The sequence below is a fragment of the Porites lutea genome, chromosome 1 (genome assembly GCF_958299795.1).
Source record: "Porites lutea chromosome 1, jaPorLute2.1, whole genome shotgun sequence".
In the NCBI taxonomy this organism is placed as follows: domain Eukaryota; kingdom Metazoa; phylum Cnidaria; class Anthozoa; order Scleractinia; family Poritidae; genus Porites; species Porites lutea.
The window spans coordinates 2,756,270-2,777,815 of record NC_133201.1 but is presented as its reverse complement, the minus strand read 5'-3'; the positions used below and the strand labels follow the sequence as shown (position 1 = coordinate 2,777,815).

Below are 21,546 nucleotides of genomic sequence, written 5' to 3'. Positions count from 1 at the left end.
AAGGATTCAGCAATCTATTAACGATCAGATGCCAATATTTTTGACAGGCTGTAAAAAAATAAGTCGTGAAAGCCCACAGCGGTGACTCATGGCGGGTCTGATGATGATGTAAATAACAACATCACGTGATCAGAGTTTCATAACATACAAGGCTAATATCATTGCTAGGATTGTTCCATAGAGTTGAATAGCTCTGTCACTGCGGCTTTTTACAGAGAGGGTTTTCGCGATGTTATAGGTAAACATTGTGGTGAAAGAGTAACTTCCTGAGATTCTCTTATCATTCACCTTCATCTGCGTGGTTTTTTAGTTGAATGCAGCGAATTCCAACCTATAAAAAAGACGCCTGTGTTTGACAAAGCGAGCACCATGCAGGAAGCTCGAGGCCACTCACGCAAAGAAAGCGATGACTTCTCAAAGCTGTGTTTTGGGAATGATAGCGAAAATCTCGAAAGTGGCGGTGAAGGAAACTTCTATATGGACCCAGCTCTGGAACCGGCGTTGTCTTTTCATCAACCTAAAACTTATTTTACTTCTATCTCCTTTGTGCATGGTTTAAGGGAGATTTTGCCAACCCTTCGATTAAGTTTAATTCGACTGTACGTCCATCCCGCGGGTGCTGCAGTGGTCTTACTAGCCGCTATTTTGATTCCCGTATTATTGGGCTGGCGTGCTTTTGACTTGAACCATAAAGAGAAGGGAGAATATTTGGTGATAGATAAATCTTTAGAGTCGTTTGAGATTCCGGGACACATCACGTCCCAACATAACGACTTGGTAGACGTCGCGTCCAAGCTGTCGAAGGAAAGCAAGAAGGTTCCTCGGCGAGAACCTGCCAGAAAAGGCCGGCGAAAACGGTCAGCTAGGATTCCAGATGCCTATCCATTTCAAATAAGACCGAAATGGACTCTGGAACTCGTGTATCTTGCTGTGGGAAAAGATGAATCTGATTTGAACATTTTCACGAAAGAGCGCTTGGAAACTATTCATCAAATTGAACAGAATCTGATACTGCTAGAAGACTTTGCTGATTTTTGTTGGAAATGGAGCAAGGCAAAGTTCGATCCTTTTCTTGTTCATATAAATGGCTGTACGCCTCCCATTTCGCTTATAGACTTTTTCTTTCCGTCCATTAATAAGACCTTGGGTCTACGTATAAATGACGGGCAAGGAAAAGTTAACCTGACGAAAGAAAGCATAGATCAGAGTTTGAAACTGCTACTAACAAAGCCTTACGCGTACTGGTTTGTGGACGACTCGTTCTCCAAAGACCATCAAAAGAGCAGGTTTTTACGTGCCGAAATAAAGTTTGGTTCGCCTTTGCACTGGAAGTATGGGTACAATAGCAAACAACAGAGCAAATCCTTCAAGACTTTTCTGATCAAATATGTGGAAGCTTTGAAGAAAATGTCAACCGAGTAAGTATCTTTTTTCCTCCTAAATAAAGATAAGTTTACATTTATTAAGTGGGAAGCCGTCTCTCTTTAACGCCCTCGCTTAAATGCTTTTGTCGAATTTAAATACCATGTAAAAGGATTTTCACAAAAATGATACATGTAGATAAGAGCTTGAAGAGCTTTTCAGGTGAAGAAAACCGGCCATTTCAAAGCGTTTTCATTGTTCAAGATTATACGGATGTTTTTATGCTTTTCAAGTTTAATAATTGCCTTGAAGCTGGGTGCTTTAAATAAAGTGAAGATAAGAGAAGATCGTGCCTGTTTGCATTTTTTAGGATTTGCTTTTCTGAAAAACAGGAATTTGTAAACAAAATTCACGATCACTAATGAGCTATACCTAAAAGCGTTGTCGAAATGCTTCGTCATGAAATGCAATGAAAAATCATTGAGGCTTAAAATTAAACCGCACTTTTTTTCTACAGTGCTTTATGAGTAGCTTTAAAATGCAGCTTTGAAATTAGGTTATTTAGTTTCACTGATGTTTTTTTTTCGCAAATCAGTCAATTTTTTGAGTACGCTCATGCCCACCCCCACCCCCCCTGGGGCATATATTAGGCATTTGTCAAGTTGTGGGCGTGTGTCATGAAAGTTATGCTTAGGGGGTTGGAGTATTAGTTTTGTTATTGTTGAACTTAACATTTATCGAAGATTTCCCACCACCTTTCAAAACGGAAAATGTATTTCATACATAGTTGCTATTAAGAGCCATAACCTGTAACACCTATTGTAGCTGAGCTCACTTGATGTTACGGGTGATCAAACTGGAAAGCTATAGGTAAGGCAATAAATTTTTATGAGAGGGGTGCAGGTGAATCTTAATTTACTGCTTGAAAACTTGATGACAGCCCTGTCATTTGAAAAGTACAATGTGTGATTCCAGAAAATATCCATACCATAACTTCTCGTCATATACTGCGGCTGTGGCTTCACTGCTCGCTGTTCGTGTGCAGTAACTTTGTAAAGAAAGGCCTCGCAAAACCCTGGAAGAGGGGGCTGGGAATGGGCATCCTTGGAATTGACTGAGCCATATATTTATTTATTTGTTTATTTACTTTAACCCATTCGCTCCTGGAGATTTTGCCGAAAAACGCGTTTTGAAGCTAGTCGAGTTGTTTTCTGGTCACTGTCGTGCTATAAAGAGCTTAAACTTACCACAAACCGGTTTACAGGTCGTACAATTCATGGCCTTCTGATCCAGATGCAAAATATCAGCTTGCGAAGTTCGGGCATGGGCAGAAAGCAAAATTTCGAGATAGTTTTTGGGTTTAAAAGTGACACAGCAGTCTTGACTTTTACTTTTCGCTTCCTCTCCTCCCAGCTTTTTTCGCTTTTCTTGCCTCAATTTTTTTTCTCTTGCTGGGCATTTAGTAGGCTTCATTTTGGTGGGAATAGTTTTTAGGAAAGCTTTTAGGATCTTAGGATTAGGTGAAAGAAAAGGTAGGTGGGCAATGGAACAAGATTTTCTTGGAGATTTTCAGGTCAATGTTACATGGTTTTTTGCCTCTTTCTCCGGTGTCCTTGACTGAATTGTGCTCATTCTGGTATGGTTTGAAAGATCTCTTCACTCTGCACAAGTTAGTGGACAAAGTTCTCCTTGACCATTAAAACTGATGACGTCAAAAGGGGTAGAAAGGACGTGGATAAACACGGGCGGTTACGGGCGGTTCAGGGGCGAATGGGTTAAGGAGATGGATAGTCTTTATGTAAGGTGTAAATCTAACTTCTGCCTGTAGTTTTAATGTTGTAGTCTTGAGGTCTGTGTTGTAACATTAATGCGTAGCCTTTGTGGACCTTGAGAGTCCACGCTTGTCTTTAATAATAATGATTTGCATGACAAGTTTACTCTGTCAACTCAGTTGTTAAAACTAAATTTCCTTGCATGCTTAATAGTTTAATATTTTGAACATCTGCCCTATATGTCAAGCATTTTCTGACAAGTTCTAAACACTCTTTAAGTTTTACCCTTTTTGATAATAACCAGCGTTTAATTTATACTTTGATTCCCGCTTCTAAGTCAAACATACACCCTAAAGTACATTGGAATAGGATAATGATCTCTTAAGATAAAATATGACAACTGTATGACTCTCACCAGCAGGATTTAATCAAGCCCTATAAGATAAGAATAAGATAAAATATGACAACTGTTTGACTCTCACCAGCAGGATTTAATCAAGCCCTATATCAAGAGATGAATATGCATAATCTCCCCGCTGTTCTCCTTACGTTTCTTTTGCGACAAAGGGGAGCAATTGATCACTAATCACAAATTTCTTTGTATCCCAGTTTTAATTTGTTATTTTCTCTGAATGCAGCTGCCTGAGATGCAAAGAATTTGAATTTTGCAGCTAGATGTGTGCTTGGATGGGTGGTTTTGTGGCTTTCTTGCTTGTCTTGATCTTTGTCTTGGTAGTGATAGCTCATTAACATAATAAAAATTGTTGAAATACAGTAAAAACCTGCGAGTAAGAAGGCTTAAATTTGCCAGTTAGGCCCCCTCTATACAAGAACCTGTTTAGCCTAAAATTTGAAACAGGTTCTTATTTTCTAAAAGCTAGGTAAAAATTCTGTATACTTGGGGGAATACAATAAGTGAACATTCAGGATTCTCAGTTTGGAGGCATCAGTGTCTTATCACTCCAACTGCAATGTACTGCTGCACTGGCTACCAGTGGATGGAGCAGAGAATAATTGTATTTTTAAGATTAATCTCATATGTTTTAACCCATTCGCCCCTGAACCGCCTGTAACCGCCCGTGTGGATCCACATCCTTTCTACCCTTTGTGACGTCATCAGTTTTAACGGTCAAGGACAACTTTGTCCGCTAGCTTGTGCAGAGTGAAGAGATCTTTCAAACCATACCAGAATGAGCACAATTCAGTCAAGGACACCAGAGAAAGAAGAAAGAAACCGTGTGACATTGACCTGAAAATCTCCATGAAAATCTTGTTCCATTGCTCACCTACCTTTCCTTTCACCTAATGGGCAATTCCAGAAAATATCCATACCCAACCACGGACGGCTTCCATGTTTTATCCCCCCCTTGCCTTCGGAAATTCCAAAATGTGTTACCCCCCCAGGCCCTCAGATATCCATAATCATGAACCCCCTCCCCCTCCCCTTCAGAATTTCTGTTTTTTTGGAAGTACATTTTCGACTTAGCAACGCCTATATGAACAAACGAACATGAATTTATGCCTCCTCAAGGCTGTGATCTAGCGGCGCCAAGCGACAAGCTTTACTCTAACCTACCGCTAGTAGCCAGGCTGTGCAAACTCCTTTTAGGTCCGAATTTGGCTATAACAATAAACACCACTAACGGCAATTTTACTCCTCTTTGTTTTCTTGTGCTGTTTTGACATTTACAAAGCAAAATAGCTCAAATTCAGACTGTGAAAATCTTTCGACGGTCAAATATACCGTCGAGTCGTGTTGCGTCCTTTTATACATCATGTAGTGTGCACGAAAAGTGTTCTAATCTGACAGGCGTTCCTTGGAAGCCAGAGACTGGTGCGAGTTTTTTGACTGTTCATCGGACGGGGTAACAAGAAACTTGCAAGCAGTAAGATATATATTCCATTTTTTTTTTTTCACGTGACAAGAAATTCATCAAGGTTAATGTGAAACCCACGTTTTACTGTTCTTCTATAAGTTATGAGCGTAAACACGTGTCTGATCTATCGATGCTTGTCTTCTGCTTCCGCGGTCATACGTTCGTGGTTTATTTACGAACTACAAAAGTCCACAACAATGGCGTTTTCAAGGAACTCACTCTACACATTCTACTCCAGAAATCCCACCTGTGGAATTCCCCCATACCTTCGGATTTCTAATCGTAAATACCCCCCGTGCCCTCAGAATTCCATAATCGTGAACCCCCCCTCCCCTTCGGAAATCCTAAAAGCCGTCCGTGGTATGGTATGGATATTTTCTGGAATCGCCCAATCCTAAGATCCTAAAAGCTTTCCTAAAAACCATTCCCACCAAAACGAAGCCTACTAAATTCCCAGCAAGAGAAAAAAAATGAGGCAAGAAAAGCGAAAAAAGAGGGGAGTAGAGAAAGCAAAAAGTAAAAGTCAAGACTGCTGTGTCTTGAAATTTTGCTTTCTGCGCATGCCCAAACTTCGTAAGCTGATGTTTTGCATCTGGATCAGAAGGCCGCGAAGTGTACGACCTGTAAACCGGTTTGTGGTAAGTTTTAGCTCTTTATAGCACGACAGTGACCAGAAAACCACTCGACTAGCTTCAACACGCGTTTTTCGGCAAAATCTCCAGGAGCGAATGGGTTAAGCAAGGGTGTGCTCTAAGGAAAATTAAATGGAGCACAGTGCTTTTTTTAAACAATTATTGTTTAAAAAAATACGATTTTCTAGTTGCCCAAGAGCAAAAGTTAGGCGCCAGGGGCCACTGGGCTCTACTAGAGCACAGCCCTGGTTTTAAGGTACTTAACAATTTAGCTTCTGGTAATCTGATAGTACCATTGCGCATTTATGAACCTGCGAGGTGTCCTAATCGCTCATCTTCTAAAAAAATGGCAATTTGTTATTGAAGCCTGTGACCTAAAGGCATACAGTCCCAGGGCCTTTTCAGTCATTGTCCCTATCCTCTGGAACGATGTGCCTATTGATATCAGATCGATTGACAATGTTAATAAAGTTAATAAATTCTGGGTTGAAGACCTATCTTTTCAGTGAGTTTATAAACTGTCTTAGGATTTTATTTTTTTATCATTAGTTTTTTTTTGTTTCTGCTACAATGTAACAATAAAATGTAAGTTAGTCCAGGATTCCTATTTTATGATATGGATTTTTTAAAGCGTAGCGCTTGGCACTGAAAAGAATAAGGGCTAAATATATATTGAGATTCTATAAAAGGAATAAAGTGCATATCACTGCAGGGATGTAGATAATAGCTGGGAGCTAGGGAAAATACCCGGTTGTCAACTTGATTTTTCCGGCTGAAAAACATTACAGTCTTTAAAAAGGCAACTGTCTTCTTCTCATACAGTACTCAGACAGTATTACCCAATGCTTCCCCCCCCCCCCCCCCCCATCCACCTTACCCCCATCAAATGCCATTTCCCATCTGTTATAAATTTAAGCTACATCCCTGGTGCCACAAAATGCCATCAGCAACTTGTATTTGTTTTCATCATAAAATAAGAACCTAAGAACCTAAATAACCTAAACTTGTGCTAATTGCCATTTATGTAATCTTGAACCTGTCTAGGCTAACTTGGGAAAATGTTAGTTCTTACTCACTGGTTTTTACTTTATCGGAGTTGTCCTTAGGTTTTTCAGTAAATCCTTTTAAATCCACCACTGCATTTTCTATTGGGCCATATTCTCTAGTGACTATATTTTATACTGGTAATAAAACCCTTGCTAACCTGATTCCTTTTTCATTCATATCCAGCAAAGTTCATATCCTTTATGGAGGAAATGATATCTTTGACTATGAGGTGGACAAGACTCTCTGGGCTGACATCAGACTCTCTGTCTTCACCATGGTTTTTGTTGCAGCATTTGTGTTAGTCTTCACTAGGTTCTCATTGTGGCTGACATTCTGGGGGATCTTAAGTCTTCTTACACCAATCTGCTTGGCTTACTTTTTCTTCCGTGTCGTGTTTGAAAAAGTGAGTCTGGGAATACTAAGTGGTATCTCAGTGTTCATCATTATTGGCATTGGAGTGGATGATGTGTTTGTTTTCATTAACACGTTCCGTCAAGCACATGGTGCCAAAAACTTGGAAACTCGTATTGCTCACACTTTGTGCACTGCTGGGAAAGCCACCTTCTTCACTTCATTCACCACAGCAGCAGCATTTTCTGCCAATTGCCTTTCTGAGGTACAAATTTAAAAAATGTTTGACTCTAATAAATTAATGACTATGCAAGAAAAGAATGGTCTTATTATTTTTGTAGGACTGTGAGTCTGTGGAACAGATTAGAAGTCGTTTCTTTGTGTCTGTCCATTCATCCAGTCAATGTTTTGTTATTAGTCTCATATATCAATTCAACGGATCGAAACGCACCAGTTACTGATTACGAGTCTTCATAGCCAATAACATCACGGCTTAACTGACAGACGACCAATAACATTACTACGTAATTGACCAATCAGATCAATAACCAGAGTATAATACCATCAACTGACATGATACAACTCACTTTGACTCTGAAGATGAGTACTGCACAGGTTGTCGAAATGTCAGTCTCTGGTCAACAACATCAGTCCTATTCAGGACTACGTTCACCTGGACGATCAAACTCAACCTACTTTTGAAATGACTCCTGGGTTCAAACCTTTCACAGTTCAACGTAACAAGTGTGCAGACGATCTGGATAATTCAAACACCATGGCATGACCCCTTTGGTGTTCATATTCACCAGGTTCTACTTTATGCGATCATTGAAACATAAACTCTTTAGCAGTACACTTGTACTTTGATGTGATGTTTTAATGTGTAGTGTCCATACTATTCTTACAAAATGAAAGTTTAAATTTAATTTTCAATGTTTTTGGCTGCTTCAAGGTGCAAAAGGTTAATAAACCATGGAATTTCTGTTCTTTAATTTTATTTTAATGATCAGTGTCATCACTGGGCTCATGTTGAATGACTTATTTCTTTCATATTACAGATGCCAGCAATTCGTGATTTTGGTCTGTTCATGGCACTTATAGTGAGCTTTTGCTGGTTAACAGTCTTTTGTACCATTCCCCCTGTTCTAAATTTGTGGCACAGGTACATTGTCAAATGGGAGGAAGTCATATTTGATTTTATTTGTGGCTGGACCAGTTATTTGTTTGGCAATGTGAGATATACATTACCTGGTAAGTAATTCACCTTGAGAAATCTGGTCTCCCTTCTGCAGGCATATTTTGCAGTGTGAACAGTGATACTGATGTTCTCCTGTCATCTTGGATGTCGAAACTGACAGAGAGGTGGGGCAAGTCAAAAAAAAAATTTCAAGGGAGAAGATTTCATGATGGCAGTCATGATCAGTGTACCTCTGAGTTTTCCTTAAAAAATTAAAATAAAAAATTTAAAAAGTGTGCTCTTCAAGCTACCTTCCGTCCAGTTTTCACATTCATCAGGATGTTACACCAGAAATGTAGACAAGCTTTTTAAAAAAATTTTGTCATATTGCTATGACACCTCAAAAAGTTTTCTTCCCAAGGAGCAAGAAAACATTTATGTTCATTAAAACAAGCTTATTTAATATTAAGAATAATGATTAGGATCCTGTAAGTAATTATTGTTACTGTAGTGAGGAATATTGTTCAGTGTTCTATCAAGGTTTCACTATGAATCTCAAAGATTGAAAGCTCTGGGCGTAGTTGATAAAGTGCATTATGGTGATGAAATCCATTGACTCCTTTGCTATATGTTTATATGTTTGCCTTTTTGGACTTGACTATGTACATTCCTATTATTTTGAACTTACGGATCAATAGAAACATTGGATTAATTTATTCAGTCACCATTGTTTTGCGAACAAAACACATAGGATTGCACAAAGTTATTTAGGGAGTTTCCAACATAAACTGCCGCACTGTTGTTTTCATCTTTGATATTTGCCAGCTTTCTTAACCCTTTAAGCCCCAATATCCACTTACAAATTCTCCATACTGATCTTTATACATTTCCATTAAGAATTAGTTGAGAGAATTTGAAAAAAGATCAAGGCATTTTCACTTTGGTGATCATTTTATTAATTCTCATAACCTTTTCATTTGATAATATATGGATATTATTGGGAGAAAATTGATGTTGGTCACCATTGGGACTTAACAATAACCAGTCTCCTCTACTAACTATGCTCTGGGATACAAAATATCATTGTGTTTTGATTTTGAATCGGCCACTGTTTTGCAGATGACATTGTTCAGTTCCTGTCAGGAAATGACCAAAACCGCACGGCAAGTGAGCCCTCATCAGCTTCATCGGTTGAGTTAGAACTTTCTGTGCGGCAATCATTCCAAGAAGAAGATGATGATGATCAGTTACTGCAACTCAACAGCAGTGGATCAAACTCTCAGTCTCCTTCGCCAAGCTCTAGTGACTGTGACTTGGCCATGTATAGTGATCCTAATGGCACATTTGATATGCAACTGTCGACACCACTTATGCAGAGTAGAACCTCACAGCCAAGAACTACAGTTAGACAGACAGGCCAATCTGGCAACTTTCTGCAAAGCTTTTTGTACCGTTGGTGGGGAGTTCCAATTAAGAAATATCCTATTGTTGTTGTTGTGTGTTTTGTGGTGGTCCTTGTGGCATCCATAACGTTAGACAGTATGATCCATGCTTCTACAAAGCCTCCAGCATTTTTCAAGGAAAGCACCAATTTACAGCAGTTGTTGTACTTGAAGTACAATATGAGTAGTGACAACCTTAATGTGAATGATTTAGACTTGGATATCGTAGGCAATGATAATGTACACTCCAACCAAATTCCTAACCCTAAGACAACAAAAGCAACAGCAACGGAGACAAATGGGTTGAAAAGCTCCACAACTATCCCTTCCCCTACTACTGCTGCACAGCGACCTGGCAAGCCAAAGTCAAGCGGAATACACCAGCAGTCCAATCCAACAAAGTCTACCACATTGGCTTACAGGCAAACTACCACTCTTCTGCCTGAGAAATCATCAACTTTGACACTAACACCTGGAACTCAAAAGGCATCAAAGTAAGGCTTGTTTCAAAAAAGTTAATGTAATGATCTTAATGAGAAAATGACATTCATTAGATTATTTAAATTGCATGTGTGCTTAGAGACTGGTTGTCATGTAAGAAACTTGATTCTGTGTAATTATTATCAAGGCTGTGCTCTACGAGAAATTTTCTGGACCCCAGTGCTCTGGAAAATTTGGGCACCCAGCGTAAACTAAGATTTGATCCTAGTCACCCAAAAGCAAAAGTGAGGTGCTGTGGGCTACTGGGCATAGCTAGGGCACAGTCCTATGCATAAATTTGTATATTTATTTGTTTGGGGAAAGACTTTATACATTTATATACATTTAGCTCATTTTTAATCTCAAGTAAGATCAAGAACAACAATAGGTAACAAAATAATTTTATGTAAATTTATAGACATCATACAATGCTCTTAAAAAAAGTTCCGTTCATAACTCACAGGTTAATATATTTTGAATTTTTTACCAGAATAATAGAAAGCTTTAAGATTTTTCATTAGAAGAATGAACAGATCTTGAAGAAATTAAGTGTTCTATGCTTTGGCACAACATTGTGGTGTGTTGTATCAGTCCAAACAACTTGCTGTACACTTTTTAATGCAATTCTGCTGGTTTTTGTTGTAAACATTACTCGAGATGGAGAAAAGAGCATTTTCACTCACTTGACCAGCGTCTAGATGCAAATTTATTGGAGCAAAAGAAAGTTTTTACGTAAGAAAAGAGTTCAAATTCCCACAGGATTGGTTCAGAGTACCAACATGGCGGCCGCTTCATTGTTTTGGAACACCAATATGGCTGTTGTGATGTCCTGTGAAAACACTGAATAGGACGTAGATGTTTTTTTACTGGGCTACTTATCTCCTCCTGAAATTCATGTTTCCTCATAAGAGGGTCCGTAGTGTTTGGATTCAAGTATTAAATAAAAACAAATGTTTTAGGTCTCCAACCAGGGGCACCAAGAAATCCACTTCTCGGGATGTTACAGGTTAGTTTACTTTCATCCCTATGATTCTCATGAAAAGGCTTTAAATGGAATTTTCTTGTTACCTTGTGTTCATTATAATCCCTGTATCTACTGCTCTGATGTTGTTCTTGACTGCACTCGCAAAAAAACCTCCCTCTTCAGAAGCAGAGAATTGCAAGGGTGTACTTATTACAATCTTTATTAAGGTAAAACCTTTTTGTTTTATCACAGAGCCACCAAAGACGACACAAAAACTCAAGCAAGGTACATGAATAGATATACAGTAAAGTAAACGGAAGCACCTTTTAAGTGATATTCTAATAATAATAAGCTCTTTATTAATTCCAAAAACAAATGTTCCGGATTACAATTGACAATTAGATAAAATTGAAAAGACACCTATTGATAAAACAGTCTTAAATAAACGTCAGTCCTTATTTGAGTAAGTACATAGGAATGACCACTGTTCCTTAACAAACGCGACAAAATTTGTCTTGTGCGATCATGTCCGTAATTCTCATGACCACTCTGTTTTACAAAGCACTGATATTACAAGGAGAAATTTGATGCTGATCACTCTTAGGGCTTAAAGGGGTAATGAGTTTTTGACTTATTATGGCCTGAGGACTTTTTCCTTTTGGAGCCTGCAATCATAATCTCCAGGTTACTACTATGCATGCTTGGTGCTTATATAGCTGGCTTGCAAGCTTCATTTGGACTTCCATTAAGAATGAATGGAATGCTCAGAATGCAATTTGATCTGACGCGCGTTTGGACCTTTTACCACTCATAATCTGATTACGCGTGTTTCCACCATCTATTGCATGACATTTATGCAAAGCCTAGCGTAGGAGCAAAAGCGTTTTGACCTTCAATCCATATCGTGCGCACCCCATAACCTTTGGTTGTTACTAATAAGTATCAATGGTAAATGTTATAAACTATTGTTTTCACTGCATGTTATATAGCCACCAGCAGATCTGGTGCAGGGTCTACCACTTCAACTGGTGACACAACACTACCTACCGTGTGCCCACCAGGCAGCTGTAAGGCTATTGACAAACCCCTAGTGGATACAGCAGCGACTGTTTATGTGATATTTGGTTTGAAAGCCATTGATCGCAGCAAAATAACTAGAGAACATGTTATTGAGAAGAAGGTAAACTTCAACATTAAAATTATTAATGTTCACATTAAAATCTTGAGTGCAGCAGTTGGTTCATTAGTGACTGGATATTAAATAGTACAGTCAAGCCTTTAATTTCAAATTTCTTTTTCTAAAACTCTAAAAGAATAACACTCTGCAAAACTCCTTTGATGGATAGGGTTTCACGTGAATGGTAACTCCACAGGATTTTGTCTGCAAATTTAAATGTTAGAGAAGTGCATTTTTTGGTATTAAGAGGATGAACATTTCTGTTTTAGGGTGACGTTGTTCCAGACTATGATTTCACTGACCTGTTATTAAACAGCTGGCCAACATTTCTCATGTATGCATGCCGGTTGTGCCACAAACTTAGTAACAATTCCAAGCTGGTTCGACCTGGTGGGGCAGATTGTTTCCCGACATGGATCATGGACTACATTAACGACCCTCAAAGACGTCACGATGACTGGAACAAAGATTGTTTAAAGATCAAAAAAGCAATGCGCAGCACAGGGAAATCGCGTGCGAAGCTCATGAAAATGCCGTCAAAGGATCCTAAACATGGCAACTATACCTACTGGATGAAGATGGCATTTGAATCGGTATTGCTTTTTTTATTAAGTATTTTCCGGCGGGGGTTCTTGGTCTGCAATTTAATAAAAAACACGAATTAAAGGTTCAAGGCCTTTGTACTCCCTTACATTAGAGCTGCATTGAAATTTTAAGTTGCCAGGTAAACGATACATGTAGGCAGGGAATCAAACAGCTAGTGATACTGCTTAGCTCTATTTTTCTTCTGTTTTACTACTTAAGTAAGCGGGGTTACATTCATACTAGCCGATGAAAATCCCTGGCCTCCTGCCCTTAATGACAGCCCTGCTTTTATGTATAATCATTTTATAAGGCTCATGGCTATGCTGTTATTAAGAGTAAGTTTTGGTCCTAACAACAATTTGATGATCCTGTGGGTGTTCAGTTGAGCATGACTTTTGTTAAATAAACTTGCGGATTATTATCTCTGCTGCACCATATGTAACCTGAACTGAGAGTTTACTGAATGGCTTAATATTCTTTTTTTCTAGATTTTTCTTTCTTGCAGTAATTATACGTTGCTGTTTTTTGTATTATTTCTTCCAAAGGATGGGTGCAAAAACTTGCCATGATTCATTTTCCTAATTTTCGCAGGGCTCTGATCATTAAATAACAGCTCTTTTTTCTGAGGAGGTTACCTTGGCTAAAGAACTTTTATTATTTTTTCATTTATTTATTTTTGTCAGTATGTAAAATACTCATCAGGGAGCCCAGCTGCCCTAAAACTATTGGGTACCCTGCACATAGGTGTTCTGGAAAGGAGAAGCTGGCACCACTAACTTATCTGCTAAATCATAGCCCTCACGTGACTGAGTCTCTAAACCATAATTTCTTTAGTATTCAAAGGAGACAGACAGGCAAATTGTTATTGCTGGAATGTCATAACTGTTCATCAGTAGAATGACTAAAATGTGCGCAATTCCACAACTATTGGTTTCGGCTTTATGAAATCCTATTTTATTCATGAATGTTATTTTAAGTGGCCGTATAGAAATGGTTTATATGACTAAAACAAAAATCAAGGATCTCTTCATTTCTTGTAGTCTGTTTTCATGGGAAAATCTTCTCAAGAGAAAGTGAAGGATTATGACAACTGGAACAACTTCTTAGAAGAAGAACTCAAGTCTTATCCCAAAGGTCTAAAGACAGCCTTCCAGACAAGTAAAGAATGGGTGATGACATTTATGGAAGTCATTGCTGTGAACAGTGCTATCTATGGCATTGCTTTGTCACTCGCATGGTGTCTGGGCTTAGTTGCCATCTTTACAGCCAACTTCTTTCTGACACTGATTGTTACGATCACCATTCTAAGTAAGTGGATTTCTTGACCTTAAGGTCCAGGCCCCGGTTGTTTAAACGTAAGGTAGCACTATCCATGTTAACTCTCTAACCAACAGAAAAGCATTAAGGAAACCAGTTGTGCCATCCACTGGATAGAGATTTAGATTTATCCAGTGCAGGACAGCATTATCCACCCTTTGAAAAGCAACGTTGCTGTAAAAAGAGTTGTAAAGCTATGTTGCGCATTGTGCCAGCCATGCAACAAATCAGGTCGTTGAAGTTAAGGTCTTCGGCTGCAATAATACTAACCCCAGTGCTTTTTTCTTGAAGGTGTTTTAAGTACAGTCGTGGCAATATTTTACTTAGCATCATGGCAGCTGGGAGCAGTGGAGGCTATTTCTCTTTCCATATTAGTTGGCACGTCAGTGGATTATTGTGTTCATCTCGTAGAAGGCTACATCATGGCTGGAAACTCCATTCCTGCAACTCTAACCTCGTCGAAGGTTGGTTTATATTTAAATATCTTGTCTGATCTGTCTATTATATTGGAGTCCATTACCCTACATGTTTGTATCCACTTTTCTTCGTTATTGTATTTGTTGATTATTTTATGCGTTGTGCTTCAATAAATGGAATATATTGTAAAACGCAAATATGTTATTGGCCTCTCTAACACAAGTATATAATTATATTTTACAAGAAATTTGTCTTGCAGCCCGCTATAAATATCTCTCACTATTATAACCCTTACAGCTGTGTAGATGCCAAGAGTGACCAACATCAATACATGATCAAGAGACTACAATCAAAGACAAAAGTAGTTGGGAAGGCTGTACAACTTAACAGTAGTCCATTTTAATCCTGAAAAAAGAGAGTTTTCTCTTTTGCTAAATATCCCCCGTTCCCCCTGTTCAATGTTGGGATATAACAGAACAATTACGCGCACAAACATTAACGTTTTGATCAACATTGGGCCAGGGGCAGGGGGAGGAAGGAAAAGAAGAGGTAAAAAAGGCAACCTTCCCAACACTTTTGACGATGATTGTAGGAGAACAGGACATCAACTTTAAACGCTTATAAAACTTGTCGCATTTAACATTTGATTGAGATATCTCGCCCTGGAACTGTGCTGATAATGCACTTTCCAAAGTATATAAAAAATACAATAAAGGTTATACTTCGGTAAAATCATAAATAGGAGAATTTTGCATCTGACGTGCGTGACATTTCACAGCATGACCACAAAGTCCACTGGGTGAAAACGCTTTCCTTTAAGAACGTCAGAAGAAAACATTTAAGGCCTTTAATTTTTCTCATGAACCAAGAGACGTTTTCTTCGCGTGGACTACATAGAAAGAATGGCCACAGGTGGTCTGTTTCACTAGATTTAATGAAAAGTCATGAGGGTATTTTTAAGCAAAAAATGCTATACAATTGCTGTCGTTGTCATGTATACATGTATCGTTTTCATCAGCGGCATTATTCCTGGTTAACTTTTGCCGTTTCCTATCAGCGAAATATTTTGAAAGATGTTACAAATAGAAATGGCATAAAGGCTGCCACAATAAAGTTTTTATGGCATTCTGGCGGTGTTAAAGTATCCTAGAAAAACGTGATGTTTGTAGTTGCGAGGAAGGAGTGAGATAAGTGCCGAATTAAAACCTTGTAGACTGTATTTTTGTAAGGCCTGAAAGTTATACGGAACCTCTATAAAAGAGTTCATTCAGCCATGTTCAGTGTTCATATAGAAATTGCTGTGCTAGCGTCGCCTGTCAATCATTCAGTTAATTTGAGAACAGTAAACAACATGGGTTTCCACATTACTCCATCACATTACTCCACAAGAAAATGCGAAATATATGCACAATGAACCAACTTTCAAACAAGAAAAGGGTAAAAACATGTAAATCATGTAAGAATATGGACAGCTTTTGTCGCATTTATCTACGGAGATAAATTTAACAACTGTTTCCCAACATTACTCCATTTAAACAGTGCCTTATAAAGGTCAATTAGCAAAGTTAGTTTAATTTTAACGCTATCCATGGAGTACTGTTGTATTTTACTTAGAATTAAGCTAAAATATCTATTAAAATTCCTTTGGTTAAGTCCTTGCAAAGCCCCGAACAAGTCAATTAGGCTATTTTGTCGTTAGCGCTACTATAAACGAATTTTTTTTGGCTACGAAAATGGAGTAATGTGGTGTGTGATGACTTTGCATGTGTTACCCTTGTTAATTAGATTAACGAAGACAAGAGACGCCTTATTCTAAATCCACAGCGTACTTTGTTGTCATTTTCTGAAACCAGATTCGAAAAGCAGTGCCACAAGGGCTTAACTAGAGTTTTTCAGCCGGAGAAAGTAGCCTCTACAATTCGGCAAATCTCCACTCAGCCTCATAGTTTGCTCGCCTGGCAAATTGGCATGTGCTGAATGTTGTAAAGAAGTGGGGAGTGCTAAGGAAGATGTCAGCTACACTGTCGCAATCCGAATGATTTTTGCAGAAAGTGGTGAACGCACTATATCTTGCTTTAAGATTTGAAGCATATCAGCCTATGCTACAGTCAATAGTTTTCACCGAAAATAGTCTTTCATTTGTATTTTGGCTCTCTTCCTGTGCTCCGGAAAGAGCAATAGTTCTACTTACCGGGTTGCAAAACATGCCAAATATAAACAGGTGTGTGCGCCAAAAACTGTCTTAACAAGGTACGGCAAATATTTTTTTTCAACAGAGTACTGTTGACGAGTGTTTTTTGAAGACGTTTCTACTGACAAAAAGTCGTCGAGTTTTGATCTTTCACGGCCACACCCAGAATTTTCAGACAATCAAAGACAAAAGTAGTTGGGAAGGCTGTACAACTTAACAGTAGTCCATTTTAATCCTGAAAAAAGAGAGTTTTCTCTTTTGCTAAATATCCCCCGTTCCCCCTGTTCAATGTTGGGATATAACAGAACAATTACGCGTACAAACATTAACGTTTTGATCAACATTGGGCCAGGGGCAGGGGGAGGAAGGAAAAGAAGAGGTAAAAAAGGCAACCTTCCCAACACTTTTGACAATGATTGTAGGTTATGAGAAATAGTGAATAGATTACCTAAAAGAAATGTTTTGATCTTTAAACACAGTCTGTAGGGAAATGTGTGGAAATCAGTCAAGGGAATTGGTATACGGGTATAGGGGTATAAGCAGTTAAGGATGCATTAAATTTTTCTTTTGTTCAACAGAGAACTCTAATCTTTATTTGCCAGTAAAACCACTGGCTGACCATCGGAACTGTTCAAGGCATCGTAATGTCACGCACAACATGTGATGCCATACATTATGTAACTGCCGCTCTCAGTTTCCGTTGCAAGCGGCCACTGAATTTGCGAGCATTGTCATTTTATTATGTATTTGTTGGGGGTGTCGGTTTTTAGCTACTGAGAACATCACAAAAACTAAGAACACGCCACCAAAAACATATGATAAGTTATCTTTAGTCATTTTTCTTACATTAAATCAACATTTGGGATCAAAACGGTGCAAAATTCTGTGTTTTATGAAGCATTTCTACCGATCATTTGAATCAAGCTGAGAGCTGGAGTTACAAAATACAGTAAATGTACGGGATCGCATGTCACACGTGACATCACAATGCCTGGAATAGTTCAGATGGTCCACCTGTGGTAAAACACACATCAGCATCTGACCATTTTATTCTCTCTTACTAACGATCATCATGCTTCTTTGCTTTACAGGAAATTCGTGGTTGGAGGTCATTAGCTGCTGTGTCTCACATTGGCACAGCCATTCTTAGCTCAGCTGTAACAACAATAGTGGCGTCAATACCTCTGTGCCTTGCCACAATTCAGCTGTTTGCCAAGTTTGGTCAAATCCTGGCCATCAACACAGCAGTATCAATTTACTACACCCTGACAATCTGTGTAGCATTTCTGTGCTTGATGGCCCCAGTAAGGTTCCGCGCTTCATGGAAATCATCACTGATTGCTCTCCTGGTTGTTGCAATAGTTTACTCAATCCCTACACTCATTCTGTTTTTTGTTAACTGGAAAGTTGTCACCATACCTGGCCCTGCAGGGGAACCTTTATTTCCAAAGCCTAACTGAGTTAGGTTACCTTCTTTTGCTCTCCAGACTGCCCCAACTTAAAATGTATTAAAAGTGGCTCAACTGGATTTTTAAGTGGGATACCTCTGTGATTTGGGCATTTACTAATGTGCAATTAAAAAAGATGTTGGAAAAAGGTTACCACAGCTGTATTATGTAAAGATGAAAATTTGTTATGATCCATATCTGTCATTGGAGTTCCCATGGCTATGTTATGATGCCATTATGTATTTACTTGCCTTTGTATTTCCAGTTACTTTGCAAAAAAATTAATGGCAGCATTATGTTGCCATGGCAACTCTGATGTAAAAAAAAAAACAAATCGTTACAAATTTCCATTCTTATTTAATACAACCATAGTAACTGTTTTCCAATGTCTATGATAATAGCAATGTAGTAAATACTCAAATTTGGGAGGTATCTCCCCTAAAAATCCAGTCAAGCCACCATAAAACAACTAAGAAGGGAAGGGTAGGATAATCGTTTGCTCCTTCATCCCCCTAAAAATTGTTTATTTTCTCAAAATAGTGCTGCTGCCCCCCTAAGTGTTGCTCTCTTCAGTAACAATACAGTGGTTATTTGGTGACATTGTATTTGCTCATGTTGTTATTAATATGATTTGTCATAAATTTTTCTTGTTGATTTGGATCTGAAAAGGGACAAAGACCTTGAAAACTAACTTCTTGAAAAAGTGTTGCCCTCAAATAAGACAACATCAGCAAGATGTGGCTGCGGCGGTGTTTTGAGTTAATACTGTAAGTTAAAAACCGACTATTCATGAAAACTGTATGATACTAAAATAATTATTGTTTTGCTTGCTTTTCTATAAGTTATGTCACAAATTGTTGTGAATTTTGTGGGTGAGTCGTGTTTTGGGGATGCAAAGTATGGTGTTTGTATAAATTTTTATTTCAATGCACAAGCTTAGCACATTTTGCATTAATATTATAAATAAATTTATAGGATGCTATGTAAAGTATGTCAGTAAAGACATGATATTTTTGTACTATTAGGTATATAGAATTTGTTTGCATTGCACTGGGCTTTGTAGCCTGCATGGCAGGAATTTGATGGAGCAGGGGAGGAAGGAAGGAGGAGATGAGCACTTTAAGCCCCAAAATTGACCAACATCAATTTTCTCCTAATAATATCAATACACAATCAAGAGAAAAGGTTAGGAGAATTAACAAAATGATCACCTAAGGGAAAATGCATTGATCTTTAAACATATTCTTCCAACTAGTTCTGTAAGAAAATGTATGGAGATCAGTCTGGAGAATTGGTATGTTGATATATTCCAGTTTCAGTGCCAGTTTACTCCTCCATTCGATGACCCTGTGAACACGGAGTTGCATTTTCGAATTGAAGTTCAACCAATGCAGCAAAACCAACCTTTGCTTGCGTGCTTCTGTTTTGTTTAATAGAGATGTTCAATAAATTTGCAACATAATTTTGCAATATTGGGGGCTTAAGGGCTTAAAACACCAACTGTATAAGGGGAGTGTCCATTTTGGATGCCTTTATTCCCCCTCAACCTCTTCCTTTAGATTCCTGCCATGAAGGCTATGGACTCTGCTGTTGAAATTGTGAGAATGTGACAGTTGTGTTGAGGTGTTACTTTTGTCGAAGGCATTTACCATCACGCAATCTTTATTATCACCAAAATTGTCATGTAAAGTGCAACCAGCAGATGCTTTTTAAAGTGCCAGGATTTTCATGTTATACACTGTACTGTAGTGGTCTTAATTTGTACACGTATTTAACCTGAAGTCGTTGTCGACTATCACCTTTTTTCTACACTCCCCTAAGCCCTAAGGATGTTACCAATCGTTTTGTTACACTGCAGTTTTTAATCCTTTTCTTCCTATACCGCATTATGGCCAGGTTATTTGTCTTTTTGAACTTTGGTATCTGTGGATGGAAAACTGTAAGGTTACCAAACCACTAAATTAAAACCTCTTTGACAACTTCAAGTAAAAAGTATGTTTTACTTCTTAGCTTTTGCCAAAAAGGAACTTTTAACTTTGTTGAGTACCGGTATTAGGAATGAAAGAGTCAGGGTGCTTTTCATAGTTGTTCAGCTCAATTTCCATCACACAACCCTTGTGATACAGAAATAAAGCTCTGATACTTTTTTTATCCAGATTTTACTGATAAAGCAAGAAATTATCGCAGTCAACTTTTTAGTTTTAAAATGCTGTAGCAAAATGACCAAACATCACTGAGGGCCACTCTTTCAACTTTTAGTTGTAAAAAACAGAGTACATCTTTTATTTAAACCAATGGCAGAATGCTCAGATGTTTTATTATGTTACTTATAACTGTTAAACATTAGTTACTGCTGTTAAAACGTTGGATAGTGCTATCCACCCGGAAAAATCACTTTTCATTTGATATTGTACTGGTTTTCCTAATACTTGTCCACTGAATAGTGATTTATCCAATGGATTGTGTTTTTCACCTTTTGAGTGAGGTGGACAAAAAAAACTATCACAGTTTCGTTGGTGTAATATATAATGTGTCTTAATAAAAAACTTCGTTAAGTTTGCTTGATGTTCTGATGCTCTGTCATGTTGATCCCATGACAGAGATTGAATATTATGAGTAATCAAGTCAGCTTCTTTGGCAACCTTGTGAATTTCTTCTATTCTTTCTATGAATTCTTCTTTTTTCCAAAGCTGCAACTGAAATACCCTTGCAACTTGGCTGTGATTTAAGAATTTATACTACTACATGAGAAATTTCTGCAATCTGATTGGCTTAGAGCAGTGGTATTTCAGCTTAATTTGAAATACTTGCATGTGAAAATTACAAACCTTTTGCGGGTAGTAGTATAAACAAATAATAGCATGATTTGTACGTGATATTTGGCATAAATACCACTCGTGATATTTCAAAATTGTCTCAAATTTCACTCGCCTAACGGCTCGTGAAATTACGTATAACAATTTCGAAATATCACTCGTGGTATTTATGCCAAATATCACTACAGATCATGCTATTACCTATACTAATACACAAACTAATTTGGAGTAATTTTGGATTTCACTTTGTTTCTCAAGGGTGGTGAAAATTTCTCATTTTTTCCTCAGATAATCAAAAAGAAAACCACTTTCATTTTGGTCAAGTCTTTAGATAACGGAAATAACTCTAGTCTTTTTGTCATTGGTCATAATTTGTTCAATTACTAAGCTTATGCTATCAATTAATTAATCAATCAATAAATTAATAAAAAAATTAAATAATAATTAATCATTGTTATTATTAAACCTTTTAAACTCCAATATCAACTTGC

The 21,546-nt window shown here is 38.0% G+C and overlaps 1 protein-coding gene across 1 annotated transcript; it reads left to right on the top strand.

The window, feature by feature from the left end:
* Nucleotides 1–150: 150 nt before the first annotated feature.
* LOC140933634 (protein dispatched homolog 3-like) lies at nucleotides 151–20,804 on the top strand. The gene is made up of 11 exons (XM_073383272.1): nucleotides 151–1,418; nucleotides 6,874–7,306; nucleotides 8,100–8,292; nucleotides 9,338–10,154; nucleotides 11,100–11,146; nucleotides 11,357–11,389; nucleotides 12,094–12,284; nucleotides 12,551–12,874; nucleotides 13,907–14,174; nucleotides 14,475–14,647; nucleotides 17,883–20,804. The coding sequence occupies exons 1-11, from the start codon at nucleotides 370–372 to the stop codon at nucleotides 18,249–18,251; spliced, it is 3,897 nt and encodes a 1,298-aa protein (XP_073239373.1). The 5' UTR covers nucleotides 151–369; the 3' UTR covers nucleotides 18,252–20,804.
* Nucleotides 20,805–21,546: the final 742 nt, after the last annotated feature.